The 16,909-nt window shown below is 40.9% G+C and overlaps 1 protein-coding gene across 1 annotated transcript in view; it reads left to right on the forward strand.

Moving 5' to 3' along the window:
- The window catches only part of piezo1 (piezo type mechanosensitive ion channel component 1 (Er blood group)), an 81,660-nt gene that overhangs the window by 42,672 nt on the left and 22,079 nt on the right, over nt 1-16,909 (forward strand). The window contains 21 exon segments of the mRNA XM_083774723.1: nt 367-471; nt 1,047-1,128; nt 3,480-3,589; nt 3,991-4,070; nt 4,564-4,744; nt 5,750-5,855; nt 6,119-6,300; nt 6,972-7,120; nt 8,033-8,197; nt 8,743-8,840; nt 9,204-9,367; nt 10,075-10,251; nt 11,129-11,254; nt 11,551-11,751; nt 11,982-12,186; nt 12,777-12,881; nt 13,088-13,244; nt 14,062-14,305; nt 14,539-14,635; nt 15,161-15,326; nt 16,184-16,273. Coding sequence (XP_083630849.1) covers nt 367-471; nt 1,047-1,128; nt 3,480-3,589; nt 3,991-4,070; nt 4,564-4,744; nt 5,750-5,855; nt 6,119-6,300; nt 6,972-7,120; nt 8,033-8,197; nt 8,743-8,840; nt 9,204-9,367; nt 10,075-10,251; nt 11,129-11,254; nt 11,551-11,751; nt 11,982-12,186; nt 12,777-12,881; nt 13,088-13,244; nt 14,062-14,305; nt 14,539-14,635; nt 15,161-15,326; nt 16,184-16,273 — 2,990 coding nt within the window.

The following is a 16,909-nucleotide window of genomic DNA, read 5'->3' on the forward strand; positions in this document are numbered from 1 at the left end:
TGTTCTTAACTTGCTGCTATTTTGACTGCTGGTGTTTGTTTGTCTTGCAGCCCCCTGCGGTTGTCCCAGTGGTTGAGACACACTATTTATTTTTTGGCAGTTTTCACTTTATTTAGACAGGACAGTGTAGACAGCCAGGAAACTGAAGGGCAGAGAGAGGGGGAGATACGTGCAATACAGGTCTCCAGTGATTATGTAGTTGACAGGTCAGCTGCTACTGTACCGGCAGGGCCTGATTTAGATAATTACAGTAATTAGAGTTACTGATATTGTCTGGTTTCATGCCAACCTATGAACTATGGAACACATTTTCTGAAATGCTGGATGAGCTCAGTTGATTGATGGAAGTGAATGTTGTCCTGACAGATGGACGACAAGCAGCAGGAGAAAAAAAGGGCAGAGCTAGAAGGGGAGGAAGTGGAACTAAGGCAATGGAGCGCACAGAGACACAGCAGTGAGGATGACACAGAGGTACAACACACATGCACGCACACACACAGACGCACGCACGCACGCATGTTGCACACACACACGCACGCGCGCGCCCATAATTTGCATATTTAAGTGCACGTGTTGTAGACTGTAGGGCCTGACAAGCCTATGGCTTCTCCCTAGCCCTTTTTCGGATATCGGACAGGACATAAGCAACAGACACTCAAAAGAAGTAAAAATAAAAAATAAAAAAAAATTGAACACACACACACACACATACACACACACACACACACACACACACACACACACACACACACACACACACACACACACACACACACACATACATACACCTACATTATGCATGCAGACAGACTGTCATTTCACTTATTTGGAAAGAAATTAAAGAATAGTGTGTGTGTGTGTGTGTGTGTGTGTGTGTGTGTGTGTGTGTGTGTGTGTGTGTGTGTGTGTGTGTGTGTGTGTGTGTGTGTGTGTGTGTGTGTGTGTGTGTGTGTGTGTGTGTGTGTGTGTGTGTGTGTGTGTGTGTGTGTGTGTGTGTGTGTGTGTGTGTGTGTGTGTGTGTGTGTGTGTGTGTGTGCGGGTTTCAGCACATGCTCTTGTCCCTAGGAGAGTCTGACAGCACCACAGCAGATGGTGGAGTGATAGATGGAGCTTGCCAACCAGATCCAGGTAAGACTGCCTCACAAATATTTGTGCATCTGTATTTCTGGTTGCGCCATATATACAGTACAGTACAGTACATACATAATCGCTCTCTCTCTCCCCATAGAGATGTACTGTATATGTGTTGGACCGAGTTTAGTTTCGCTCCCAAATGAATAACGAATGATTTTTACATGCATGCCTTTTCCAGCACTTGAAAAGTGGATGGATATCAACGTATTATCTGTTTCAAATTTGCATTTACCATTTAGTGAAACTAAACAAACGTGTTGCCGAGAATCAGAATCAGAATACATTTTTATTTAAACATGATTTGGAACAAGACAGACCTGTTTAACAAGAAGTTAGATACTCTTCTTTACTGCAAAGTGACCATGATTTATGAGACCTCCTGTGGGACAGATAGAATAATCACTTCAGACACAGACTGCTAAATAAATGAAGGAGAGAAAGAAATCCTAACAATAGCAGTACATGTAGCTGAACACTTCAGGTTCTCCTACTTTTATCGTATTGGTCAGAATGTATTGAGAGGATAGCCCCTTGAGATGCAGCATCTCATTTTAGAGGGGGTCTCATACACATGCAGGACAGAGTGAGCACCTTTAGTCATAGGCTCACCTTCCCTCCGAGAATGAACACAGAGCCGTATAGACTCTCCTTTCTGCCAACCTCCATCAGACTATAGAATGAACACAGAGCCGTATAGACTCTCCTTTCTGCCAACCTCCATCAGACTATAGAATGAACACAGTGCGGTATAGACTCTCCTTTCTGCCAGCCTCCATCAGACTATAGAATGAACACAGAGCCGTATAGACTCTTCTTTCTGCCAACCTCCATCAGACTATAGAATGAACACAGAGCGGTATAGACTCTCCTTTCTGCCAACCTCCATCAGACTAGAATGAACACAGTGCGGTATAGACTCTCCTTTCTGCCAACCTCCATCAGACTAGAATGAACACAGTGCGGTATAGACTCTCCTTTCTGCCAACCTCCATCAGACTAGAATGAACACAGTGCGGTATAGACTCTCCTTTCTGCCAACCTCCATCAGACTAGAATGAACACAGTGCGGTATAGACTCTTCTTTCTGCCAACCTCCATCAGACTATAGAATGAACACAGAGCGGTATAGACTCTCCTTTCTGCCAACCTCCATCAGACTATAGAATGAACACAGTGTGGTATAGACTCTCCTTTCTGCCAACCGCCATCAGACTAGAATGAACACAGTGCGGTATAGACTCTCCTTTCTGCCAACCTCCATCTGACTATAGAATGAACACAGTGCGGTATAGACTCTCCTTTCTGCCAGCCGCCATCAGACTATAGAATGAACACAGAGCGGTATAGACTCTCCTTTCTGCCAACCTCCATCAGACTATAGAATGAACACAGAGCGGTATAGACTCTCCTTTCTGCCAACCTCCATCAGACTATAGAATGAACACAGAGCGGTATAGACTCTCCTTTCTGCCAACCTCCATCAGACTATAGAATGAACACAGTGTGGTATAGACTCTCCTTTCTGCCAACCGCCATCAGACTAGAATGAACACAGTGCGGTATAGACTCTCCTTTCTGCCAACCTCCATCTGACTATAGAATGAACACAGTGCGGTATAGACTCTCCTTTCTGCCAGCCGCCATCAGACTATAGAATGAACACAGAGCGGTATAGACTCTCCTTTCTGCCAACCTCCATCAGACTATAGAATGAACACAGAGCGGTATAGACTCTCCTTTCTGCCAACCTCCATCTGACTATACAACACATAAGAACTGTATCCCCCCCAATGCTTATGGTCCTGTGTCTGAGGTCTTGTTGTGATTATGTCCAGTTGTGTCCAATGTTTTCTGTTTGTCTGTTGTTTATTTTCACATTTTACATTTTGCTGCTGTAACGTATCAATTTCCCTGCGGGGATAATAAAGTACATCTCCTCTCATCTCATAAGTAAAACATTACATGCAATACAGGTACAGATATGGGTTAGCGTAACACATAACATATCTATAAAAGTATAAATATACTGTATATATTGTTGAGACAGGCTGAGGCGGTGGAGAAAGGCAGCTTCTGGCTGTGGCTAAGGAGGAAGCATAAGAGTTGGGGCCCGAACAACACCTAGGGCATCAGCAGGGGGTGGCAGGGAGAGATCCCTGCCATCGCTCCGCCACTGGGGTTAAAGAGTTAAACGTTGATGAATGGTGGTCTCCAGCTGATGACCTGCTTAGACCCACAGAGGTGTTCAGTGAGGTGTCACAGCACACCTGTTCAAAGGCACTGGTGACGGTGCGTCAGGCAGCAATGGAATGCCATCACCTGTATCATGATATGTTTGTGTTCAGCTGCAGGACTCAATGGCGCCCCCAATGGCCATCTAAGTGAAAACCCATTCTCTCTTCTGGGCAGAGTGGTTATGCAGCAGAGCTATGTCTGCGCTCTTATCGCCATGATGGTATGAACAACTGATATATCTATATATTAATACAATATTAATACAAAAAAAAACACAATAACTGTTCTACAGTATCTGTTAGTCTACGTTGAAGTGTGTTCATGTCTATTTCTGTCTTGTACTGTGCAAGTAATATTAGACATTTATACTGTAGTTCTAGTCTCATTCTTTGAAAAGTATGAGGACTGGTAACACCTCGTCCATGAAGGGAAATGTACGCTTTATCAGTCAAAACAAATAATGACTTTAACCAAAATGTGTCATGTTCAGTTGAAAACTGCTTCTGTGCTTAAAATAAAAAGAAATCTGAGACATTTTAAAAAGAAAGATTTCTTTCCCCTCTCACTCTCCTCATTCCTTCCTACTTCCAGTGACTTTGTGTATCATTTGTGGGCTTACAGGTGTGGAGCATCACCTACCACAGCTGGCTGACCTTTGTCTTGCTGCTGTGGGCATGTCTTATGTGGATGCTGCGGGCCAGGTACTGGATCAAGCATTATTTATTTTAGGTTTCTATGACAGGTATATATTTATAGATGTTATAGAATACATCACATTCTACATAAATAAATAAATAAATAAAACATGTGATCCAGCACAATAACTAGTGTACCATCTAGTGTACCACAAGCAAAGCTGCACATCTTACTGGAGAATTTAGGTCAACAATTTCAACATGTGTTTAGTAGTGCTCTGCAGCTGGTCCCATTAAACTTGGCATACCGTCTTTGTTTGAAGGGCATGTTTTAAACACTTTGTGAGGTTTGTCTTGTTTGGCTCCATCAGTTTGTATTTGATGGGGTGTGCTGTGGTATGTGTTCTACGCTGAAAGAAAGAAAGAAAAGTTGGAAACGTTTTTTTGGGGAGGGAAAAAGGTTATCCTTAAAAGAAATAACTCCTTAGCTCTTCTCCTTAACATCGAGAGCAAAATTCCTTCTTGCTTACATTAACTTTATATTATTTATGTTCCCTAGGCGCCATGCTGCCACGCTGTGCTCCCCATTCATCTTGCTGTATGGGCTGGGTCTGTGCTGTCTGCAGTATGTCTGGACCATGGAGCTACAGCCTGAACTTCCCAATGCCATCGGCAGCATGAGTCTGAGACAGTTGGGGTTGGACAGACCTCAGTACCCCTGCCTTAGACTGGGAGCTCTGGTGAGGATGGTTGACATGTTTATCTGTTTCAGTGAAATATGATTTACACCGTCTTTCTGTATATAAAGAGAGCTGTTTGTGGCGCTATCCTGCAGTTAACACCTGATCGATTAGGTGGCAGCGTTTAGAGGGCTGAATTTAGTGATATGGCTGTCTAACGACATAAACTGAGAGACAGTAACACCATGGCTGGAGACTGACACAGAAACGGTACTCTATCAAGAAACATAAGACAACCATGAGTCTAAAAGCAAAGTGCAGACCTCCCTCCAGTAGGTAGCTTGTCCATACTAACGTCTACCTTTTTAGAAAATGTTCTATTTTACATTTTCACAAAAAATACCAAGTTGTACAGTGTCAGTATATAAGAGTATTGTATATATTAATTTATTATGAAAACTGAAGTTGGCTTGGTCCAGCAGTTGATGGACTTGCTGGAGGCTCTGAGCCAATTCCAATAATTAGGCCTCCTTCAGAAACGTTTGCAAAAAACAGAAGGAGCTTGTGTTTAATCACGTCAAACGACTCGGCGGCTGTGATCCAAGTCTGATGACACTCCACTTGCCTCCCTTTGGAGACATTGGGGAAAAAATGGCATGGGAGAGGTCAAGTAACAATCAGGGTGAAAGTTGATTAGTTCTTCTCTGCCCATGCACGTCACTGTAAATGGGCAACAAACTAACAACAAAACTACAAATACATTCAGCCTTTTGAGTATAGATTTTAAGTAAACTAACCAGTAACCACCAATAACGATTAGTTGAACTTGGATTAAAAGTATTTCTCTCTTTCTCTCTTTCTCTCTCTCTCTCTCTCTCTCTCTCTCTCTCTCTCTTATACCTGGTAGAACCCTCTCCTTTGCTCTGATTTAAATGATTATTCAAAGATATTTTGAAGTTATTATGTCTTTATTATGTATTTCCCCACCCCTGTCCCATCTCTTTCTCTCTCGCTCTTTTCTCTCTCTGTCTCTCTCACTCTGAATCTCTGTCTCCCTTAATTCAGCTCCTGTTCACTCTAACTTTCTGGCTCTTATTGCGTCAGTCAGTCAAAGAGGGTTTCAGCAGAATGCAGAAAATGGCCACCCCATTACAGGAAGTCACCACAGGAGGTAGAGATGCACGCACACACACACACACACACACACACACACACACACACACACACACACACACACACTAATTAAATGACAATCTTGAAGGACATAATGTTGAAGTAATAATCTATTACCGGTAGTCTAAACTGTGTACTTGTGTAATTGTGTTACTTTCAAAAACGGGATTACTTTTTAACAGCTGAAACATGATGTAAACCCTACTGTATGAAGCCACTACACCCTCCCCCAACCTTCTCTCCGTCTTTGTCCTTCTCCAGAAGCGAGTGGTGGTAATGAGTCAGTGTTGAAGGTTCTGGGAGGCATGGTGATGAGCTGTTATGCCAAGTACTGGATTTATGTGTGTGGAGGAATGTTCATCATGGTCTCCTTCGCCGGAAAGCTGGTCGGATACAAAATCATCTACATGTTGCTGTTCCTTGTCTGCCTCTGTCTCTATCAGGTTGCAACACCAATGTCCTTTTTGTGTCACATTGTTCTAATTTCTGGGATTCTATACAACACAGTAGAACACACTATGCAATTACTATACTGTACCATATAACAGTTATACCACAGCAGCCTACCATATCATGCCGTACCATACCAAGCCATACTATACCATAGCGTGCCATATCATACCACTATACTGTACCGTACCGTACAATATACAATATCATACCATATTATGCCATTCCATACCATATGTTATACCCTGGGTATAGAGCGTCACAGTCCCGCCCCCTACCAGGGCCCAGGAAATGATTCCCGTTCATTTTTCTCATAGATTTTTCAAAAAGTATTAATAAGATAATAATAAGACCTTTTAACTTAAAAGGTCTTTAAATAAATACTTTTTGTCAAAACTCGAGTTGGCTTTGTACGACGCTTAAAGGTTTTAAGCGTCGTTCAAAGCCAACTCGAGTGGTGACAAATCATGACAACAAACACCATTTTTTGGGCCGACTAAATAGTTAGTAAGAAGAAACTAACTTCATGTTGGCACTCAGAAATAACTAAATTGAACACACTCACAATTGACGTTATTACCACCAGGTCCGTTTACGTGTCAAAATGAACCATTTACATTGGTTTGTAAATACTAAGTAGTAATGGCCCATTTGTGTTCCTTAGGTGTACTACTCCCTGTGGAGGCGACTATTGAAGGTGTTCTGGTGGCTGGTTGTTGCATACACCATGTTGGTGTTAATCTGCGTCTACACCTACCAGTTTGAAGACTTCCCTGGTTACTGGAGGAACTTCACTGGCTTCACAGAGGAGCAGTATGTTCACACAAATGCCACAAGATATTAGAGATAACCTGAGACTATCTTAACCTTAATTCACATGAAGAAGAAAAAAATGCGTTGTGCACAAAACGATTGATCTATATCGAACTTACTGGTTAACATTGAGCCTATTTTAAGTTAGAGCATCTCAGCTTGTTTTTTTCACCTATCCCCAGCCACACAGTCACTCCCTCACTCCCCTGATACAAAATGTCAAGGCACCGATATGAACTTTCTTAAACTTTGTTTCATTATTACAATGCGAATTGAACAAGATTGGAGTCAATTTCTCACTTCAAATGTTGCTACAATTTAATATTAGCCTATGCTTTTAATGAGATAACATACAGTAATTAATTCCAAACATCCCAAAGGTCATTGAATTGTATCTGTCTCGATCTCTGGAAAAACCTGGAAACCTTGAAATTAGATAGATATAGATGGAGATAGATAGCTTTTATTGTCAATTAACATATACATGAAATGCATAATTGAATGAAATTTTGTTCCACTGGCTTACTATAATCTACAACCAATCCTAGTTAAAAGAATGCTAAAATATTACAATACTATAATTACCACTAATAAATAGTTTAAATACAATACAACAGCAGTCCTCAGCAGCATATAGGAGAAAGGTTAGGCCCGTTAGGGGATATTGCACTTGTGGACGATTATTTAACTTTTTTAGAATGCACAAGTCTAATGGCTTGGAGAAAGAAACTCTTGCTGAATCTAGTTCTGCTCCCGATGCTGTGGTACATTTAACCAGAGGGCAGCAGAGTAAATACTTAATCCACTCTGATGTAACCTTGTTACAAGCCTTGAAAAGACCTACTGTCCAAAGTTTCTATAGGACAGGACTTCCTTTGCATGGAAATAAATTTGCCTAAATTTACTCCACAGGTTGGCAGACATCGGCCTGGAGACATTTGCGTTGTCGGAGCTCTTCACCAGTATCCTGATTCCTGGCTTCTTCCTTCTGGCCTGTATACTGCAGCTCCACTATTTCCACAAGCCCTTCATGAGAATTACTGATTTGGAGCATGTTACACCGTCACCTAAACACAGGTAACGACTGGAAAAAGACCCATTAACATGACAGTCACAGTGATACAAGAAATAGAATAAAGGTGCACTATTAAAATAGTTACCAACTAAATGTGAATAACAAGCCTAATTGAATGTTTCATGAAAAAACAACCTGCTGTTGAAAAGAATAGTTAAGATTTGTGCTTTAAATGTAAACATCTGTATCTTGGTCTGTGGAAGTGTTCTTTTCTCTTGTCAGGTTAGGCACTCACTTAGGCCTCATTCATACGTCTCCCAAAACATTCAAAACTCTGGTAAAACAACGGTTCTGTATTTTGGAAAATGTAGTAGAAATAGGAGGAACCTCCAACTCGTCTGAAAAATATATAGATATGTCCTGAATGGCAGCTATACGGGTATGGGCATGGCATGAACAATCTTTCTTTCTAAAAAATAAAAATTTAGTTTAAGAAATGTACACGAATAGGATTTGATTTGATATTATATTATTTTTATACTTAAATGTGTAATGTGGCTCTTTGTATGTCCAAAATATGAAAAAGAAAAACCTAACCTCTTCCCAGGAAGAATGCCAGCCAGCGGCGTGTGGGCACCGGCTGCCCAGACACAGAAGAGGAAGACTTGCTGACCGACATAGTAGATGACCAGTCCGACGACGGAGGTAAAATATGACATAATAGAGACTTACTTCCTACTCATTCTTTAAGCTTTTAGCCACTTTTTTTTAGGGTATTTGCAGCTTGCTAGACAGCTTTTGTTTTCACTTGCTTCAGAGAGAAGTTCGGATATCGACAGTTTAGCTAATGTGTGCACTAGTGAAACACTAGTGCTACTGACATGTTTCTGTTGTTTTTCAAACATTGTTACTCTGCATAATCAACTAATAGTCAAAATCTCCATCTCTCCCTCTGTCTCAATCTCCCTTCAACCATCTCTTATTTCCCTCCGCTTCTAACTCACTTTGCGATCCTACTCTCTCACACTCTTTTCCCTATGTCTATCTCAACTTTCCTCTCTCCCCTAGAGATGACGCCCAGCAAATGGGGTCTGGTCATGGACAGATTGCTGGTTCTGTCCACCAGGTTCTCTGACATTTTGACCCAGGCCCAGGTCTTCATCTGGAGGCTGCTGGAGCTGCACATTCTCAAGACGGTTGCCTTCTTTACTGTGTGGGTTGCACTGGGAGAGGTAAGGCCATGTGTGTGTATACTGTGTAGCATCTGTCAAGACCCAATATGTCAGAGTATGTGCACATGGGATAGAGTTTATACATTAATGTTGATGGTATTACATGACACAACCAAGGGAGTAAATTAGCATGATTCAAAGAAACAACAAAGAATGCACAAAGGGGATGCTGGCAACTCACTTTTAAAATGCTCCAATTTTATATTATTATAATAAAATTGGAGCATTTTAAAAGTGAGTTGTGAGCCCCCTTCTTGTTTTGCAGTACAATTATTATCAGTCATGGCAATTACAAATGATGGTAAGTTAGACTACACTACCAGGTAAAGAACTTGTTAGTTGATTACAATATGTCATTCCTGTATTGTAGTTGAAGGCCTGTATTATAACATTACTTATTGTACTATGAAGCATTCTGCACTTGTATACTGTGCAACAGTTGGTTTGATTGGACAAGAGATATTCCATAAGCAGTAACACAGCAAAGGAATTTCCTACTGTATGTATTGCTCTACTAAATACCTGTATCTAGATAGCTGACTCTAGCTTGTTATTTACCTACCAGCTATTTAAGCAAAGTGTGTATTGTAATATATATTTTAGTTTAGGTTTTATACATGGTATACTGCTCATTTGAAATACTCTCCATTTCTCTACTTCTCTCATTCCCCTCCCTCCCCTCTCTCTCTCTCTGTCTCTCTCCTCAGCCCTCAGTAATGAACCTGGTATTGGTGGTGCTATGGTCATTTGCCATGCCATACGGTCGTTTCAGGCCCATGGCATCCTGTCTGTCCACCGTCTGGGTGTGTGTTATCATTGTCTGTAAGATGTTGTACCAGCTGAGCGTGGTGAACCCCAACGAGTACTCCAACAACTGTACCTTGGTAAGACTCTCTGGCTGTGCCTGGATAAAAAGTGTTGTTATTGAGACAGACTGACTGTAAAGTGTGAACACACATGTGACCGTGAAGTCATGAGCTATACTTGAATCAAGGATTTCGCTTTAATGTGATTCCAATTTGTTCAGTCAGAAGGCTGAAAAACCACACATATTTGTAAAAATATATATATATATACAAAATACAAACAAGTTTGTCATATATTCTATTAATGTGTGGGAGATTAGCTGATGGGTGCATCATCGAATGGGGATCCTAATTTCTACACTGCCAAATGCCTAATTTAAATCTTAGGGTCAATTTGTAAACTCAGAATTTACCACTATTGCTGCAAGCACCTGCCCTTTGAGCTTTATTGTATTAAGTAATGGATAATCATGAATCAATGAGGAACAGAAATAAACAGGGGTGATAAGACCCTGACACGTATCGAAGGGGATCACCCTGAAGACACATTTACCCAAAAGTATTGCATATAAGCATATTGCTTCTGGTAATAAAAGTATTCCACTGATTTACCAGGTGCATCCAGTGCAAGGCGATCGTCTCTGAAAAGTGTTGATATATCCGTTACTGCATTGTCTATTTCTCGCTTCAAAAACATTCTAATGTTGTAAATTACATACAGTAGCTGCCATGTTGGATATGGCACAAAAACAAGCAATGCAGATTGATATGAGCCAGGAGCTCTTGAGTCTTTGATTAGACAGCGGTCTGTTATTGTGTATGACTGTCATCATTCAAAAATAATACACCTCTGAATTCAGTAATTGATCAGAATCAAGCATTCACCGTGTTATCAACTAAACTAAAACATGTGTTGCTCTGTCCTTGTCTGTCTCCTCCTTCCTGTTGCTAACAGCCTCTGTCCAATGAAACCAACCTATCACCAGAAGAGATGAGGAACTCTACTCTGTACAGCGAGCCGGTTGATCCGGCTAATTGGTTTGGCGTTAGAAAAGATGCCACAGTCCTGGGATACAGCAAGGTGGAGCCAATATGCCAACTACTCTCTATTGACTTATGCATAGACAAAATAAGAGTGCCACTATATTTACTGTACATGACTATATTTACGTCATGTACTGTTAGTAGCAGAATGTTCATAATGCTAAAACTAGTTACAGTAAATAGAGAAATGAAATTGAAGGTGAGCCTAAGTTTAGCCTAAGTATAGTCACTCAGTAATCCCACACGTTCACATAAAATAAAGCATTTAGAAATAACATCCATCCAGTCCATACAGTCTAACACTGTATTCCTCTCCTACGTTTCCCTCTCCAGAATCACCTGTTAGTCCTGATGCTGTTGGTGTTTGAGGCGACAGTGTATCGTCACCAAGCCCACCACTACCGGCAGCTCCAGTGTTCTCCTCCCATCGTACCTTCCCTGTTTCCCTCTGCCACCAGGGACACGTTAGACAACGGCCTACTTCCCTGCTTGAAATACCTCATTAACTACACCTTCTACAAGTTTGGACTGGAGGTATGTAATCATAGCTTCATTACATGATGTCATTATTATAACAAGGGCAACCCAGAACTTATGATGTTACATGAAACGTAATGTGAAACTTTACACACACACACACACACACACACACACACACACACACACACACACACACACACACACACACACACACACACACACACACACACACACACACTCACTATATAATGACAATTTGGCTTGTGTTCACCTGTCACACAAAGATCTGTTTCCTGTTGACGGTGAACGTGATTGGCCAGAGGATGAACTTCCTGGTTATCCTCCACGGATGCTGGTTGGTTGCCATGTTGGTGAGGCGTCGGCGGGCCGCTATTGCTCAGATCTGGCCTAAATACTGTCTGTTCCTGTCCATCTTTATGATCTACCAGTATGTACTGTGTGTGGGCATACCACCAGCTCTTTGTATAGGTGAGTAGTACAGCGCTTAAACTGTGATTTATTCATGTATGGCTTAGGAATGTACAGTGTGATACTGTAGGTCAGGGCCGGGTTACAACACCTTTCTATGCCAATGACCCCCAAATAGCAAAACATTAAATAAAGTAGTATGTAAAGTAAATGTTTGAAAATAGCAGATCTACAAGCTGTAGATGTTGACCAGAGCTTGTAGATTGTTTATTTTTGAAAATGTTTGACAACTGACAATGAACTGCCATAAGTAGGGCTATGTTGAAAGTGATTAAACTGCCATAATAATCTTATTAACTGAATTTAGATGAAAAAAGAAATGCAGTGTGCGTGTCTGCGTGTGTGCGTGTGCACGTTTGCACAAAAAGCGAGCTCCCATACTCCCATACATGTGTAACATTATCACTACTGAGGCAGAGAAATATCTACAACTCGGGCTGCTCCAAACCTTTAGAGTCCCCGAGGTTAGACACAGCAGCAGCGTCCTGGACAGCGTGTGCACACAGTACAGACAGGCAGGGGGCGGGTCTTTATACGCAACCCTATGGGAGTTTTGAATGACGCCCTCTCACCATCTCTTCCTCTTTTAGATTACCCATGGCGGTGGAACACTCCAGTGTTGATCAACTCAGCTCTCATTAAATGGATCTACTTGCCTGACTTCTTTGTGCTGCCAAACTCCAAAAACTTGATTGGTCAGTCAAGTTTTTGCAGTGACATGGCGTGTGTGACATACATATGCACACACACGTGCATTACATGTGTGCACTTGTATATCATATCATATCATATCATAATCATATCATATCATATCATAATCTTCCATACATTTTTACTAATTTATGTCAAATGAAGTTTAGTTAAACATTGATTAGTTGTGTTTTGTTATGTGTATCGGCAGCGGATTTTGTCCTGCTGATGTGTGCGTCTCAGCAGTGGTGTGTGTTTGAGTGTGAGCACACAGAGGATTGGATGGTTCTTGCTGGGGAAAACACAGACAACGCCAACCCCATGGACGGGCGACACTTTAACCCCGCACCCAACTTCATCAACTGCAGGTCACTGAATCATACATACATACATACAGATCACCACCACTATCTATCTATCTATAAATGCACCAAGCCTCTGCCCGGGATCTGGACCTGATTACCCCTATATCTCCATATACTGAGCTGGCCTTTTCTGACATCATTCGGACATCTGCATAGACTCCATATTGGGCATGCCTGACAAAGAACTCCATATTTGGGCATAAAAGGGACACAGACATAATAACTGGGTGGGGAATGCATTTCCAACTTGCATCGTTCCTAGTATGCCAGTGCCCAACGGCCACCGCTCTAGTTATCCAAATTGTTCAATCACACATTTTGAAACACAAATGCAATGACCATGGCTTCCTTGTTTCCCCATCATCATGGATTTTTGCCTGTAACTACAATGTTTTGCATTTAGTGCATTTTGCATTTATACAACATCAAAGTGGACAAAGAAGTATTTTATTTCAGAAACTAGAGTGCAAGTGGATTCATAAACTCATTGAAAAGAAAACCAAGAAAACCGAATAAAGTGTTTTGCCATGTTGGTCAATATCTTAAGGGACGTGTTAAATCTATGCTCTGTTTCATAGAGCACAGATTGACGCATTAGTATTTGGTCAAAACTAGTAAGAAGCGTGATGGTGTTCTTAACCTCAACTCCAATGCCATTGGAACCTGAATCTTCTACTCTGACTGATTTACTATTCACGTGCAGGCTTCAAGTAATTGCTCAATCGCACTTCAACCCAAAGTATGAAATATAATCGTCATAACATTATTATTCATAAAGGACATCTTGTTCTCTTTCTCTCTCTATCTGTCCTTCACTCAGGTCTTATCTAGACATGGCCAAAGTTCTGGTGTTCCGTTTCCTCTTCTGGTTCGTTCTGGCGGTGGTCTTTGTGACCGGAGCGACCAGGATCTCTGTGTTCGGGTTGGGCTACCTGCTGGCCTGTTTCTTTTTCCTGCTGTTTGGGACGCAGCTATTAGTCAAACCTTCCAGGTCCCGGCTGGTCCTCTGGGATTGTCTCATCATGTATAATGTTACAGTTATTATATCCAAAAATATGCTGGCGGTAAGTACATTTACATTTCTGGATGCTTATCCTGAGTGATGAATATAGGATAGGACTGGTTCATTCATAGGACTTTGAAGTGTTATCACAAGATTTATACGCCAAATTGCAATTTGTATGTATGAGTTTTGAATGCAGGGTGTAATTGGGTACATGAGACGGGTGCATACATAATGATAAAAACAGTGAACACATACACACAAATAAAAACTTCTATGTGCGTTTTCTTTCAGATCCTGGCATGTGTGTTTGTGACCGAAATGCAGAAAAGCTTCTGCTGGGTGATCCAGCTGTTCAGTCTGGTCTGTACAGTCAAAGGCTACTATGACCGTAAGTACAGAAATATGGACCACAGTTCTTCTTAGGCCTGACGTCAACATTTAAAAAATCCTGACAGTTCTCTGAAAAACCTCATGTTTCCATATCAGTGGTGCTCAATATTTCATGTCAAGGATAATATGCCGCCACCCGCCAATATGTTGTTCCAGGGACCTCCCCAGAAGCAAAGATTTTAGTTAAAAACATTCACTCTGTAATAATATATATTCAAAGATTTGAGGCACATTTTCACGATTTTTCAAAAATAGCAGAACTACAAGTTCTGATCTGCTATTTTTCAATAGCTAAAGTATAATGCTTTAAAACACCAAAAGGGGTTCCCGCCCAGAATGGGTTAACTGCAACCGTAGGCCCCACAGGTAAATATGCAAATTTGGGTCCCTAGTAGTGTGTGTGCATTTTTGTTTCTAGCTAGTGAGCCAAATAATTTGGCCTTGCTGGAGAAAGTAACACATTGCATGTGTTTCTACTCCATCGGGATGTTGAACGTGTGTTCTCGTTCGTCCATTCTTCCAGCAAAGACAGTGAGTGACAAGACATGCACCCTGCCAGTAGAGGAGGCGGGGATCATCTGGGACAGCATCTGCTTCCTGTTCCTGTTGCTGCAGCGGAGGGTCTTCCTCAGTTTCTACTTTTTGCACGTCGCAGCCGATCTCCAGGCATCAGCTAGACAGGCCTCTAGGTGAGAAGAGATGGATGAATGGATGGATGGATGTTTATTGTTCATTTTGTTAACCCATTAAGACATGAGGCCGATTATACAAATGCCTTTTAAGTGCCAAGGATCCCAAAAAGGGATATATATTAGGCCGCGGACCCCATCTGAAAAGGTTTTGTGCTGGGGACCCCCCAGAAGAGAAGATTTGAGTTATCTAAATTATGCAAAAATCACAGTATAGGCTACTTTTAAATCAAAAGTGCAGCAGTCCTCACACATCCTCAAACAGAGACGGATTCAAATTCTGAATGAATTGAAAGAATGGACCCCATATCCTCCCAAACTTATCGGAAGAACCATTTTAGGACAGTCTAATCGTCTCCAGTTTTACACAGTACAAGGTGTCCCTAATCCAGTGAGTGTGAGAAGGGGAAGTGGGCGATTTCCAGTTGATCAAGATTAGTCTCCTAGTTAACAGATTGAAATAACCACTGTTCTAAATCAGCCACACTGTAGCCTCTTGTCCGTCTTGTTTAATTCTCATTTTTGCTTCATTATTCTCTTGTTTCTTTTTGATTCACAGTAAAGGTCATGGATTGGTATTTTTTGATCAATGATTAACACTGCCTCGATGAATGTGGGCCGATAGATAGATTATTGTGTTATGTCTGAAGAACAGCTAAACAACTCGAAACATCCTTTGAGGTGAAGATAAACTATACTGAAGAGTGTCATGATGTTGTATTAGTTCTACATCAGTATACATGTTTAGTCACATTTCATTTAATATTAGTGCTACCCAGTGGTGACACTGTGACCTAATGTCTGAAATAAAAACCTTTGTGAAAAGTGAAAACACAGATCGTCTGTTTTCCCTCCAGGGGATTTGAGCTCTTCAGATCCAGCATTGTGAAAAACATGAAGTTCCATCAACAGATCGAGGAGAAGTCTTTGTCACAGCTCAAGAGATCGTAAGTGAATTTCTGTGTGATGGTATACAAAAATAGAAGTTATATTGGTCAACTGTAAATTTGCCTTTGGCTTCACTGCATCAGCCCAAAAACAGATGCAATCACAAATTAATATCATAAAATAAACAAAAACATAAATCAGAAATATACATTACAAGTACAACTCAACATTATTGTCACATCACATGTGTAAAAAACTAAGTGGATGAAATCAATTGTGTATCCATATATCTGTATATGAATTCAGATAGAATAGCACATGGGTTAAGGTTTCTTAAGAATATTATTATTCTATTCTTCCAGCTGTCTCCAGTGATCTTTGTCAAATTCACTACAATGAGGATAATACATTTTATTAAAAATAAAACAGAGAACCAATCAAAAAATAATAATAGGAACAGCAATGTCCCTGTCCCTGTCGGACTGGTCTGATTTGTTTTTTTTAAATACTGTTTTTATTAGGCATTTTGTATTTTTGACATAACTTCAGAATATAATTGACAGATAAGCAAAACTTTCCTTATGCTTTAAGTAGCATGTGACATGTCATGATTCTAAATCCATTCCAAGCATTAGCTTTGCACAAAAAACACTCAAAATGTCCATAGCCGTCATGACAAATGTGATGAGATCAGC

The sequence above is a fragment of the Protomyctophum parallelum genome, assembly GCF_964188405.1.
Source record: "Protomyctophum parallelum genome assembly, chromosome: 10".
NCBI classification, from domain to species: Eukaryota; Metazoa; Chordata; class Actinopteri; order Myctophiformes; family Myctophidae; genus Protomyctophum; species Protomyctophum parallelum.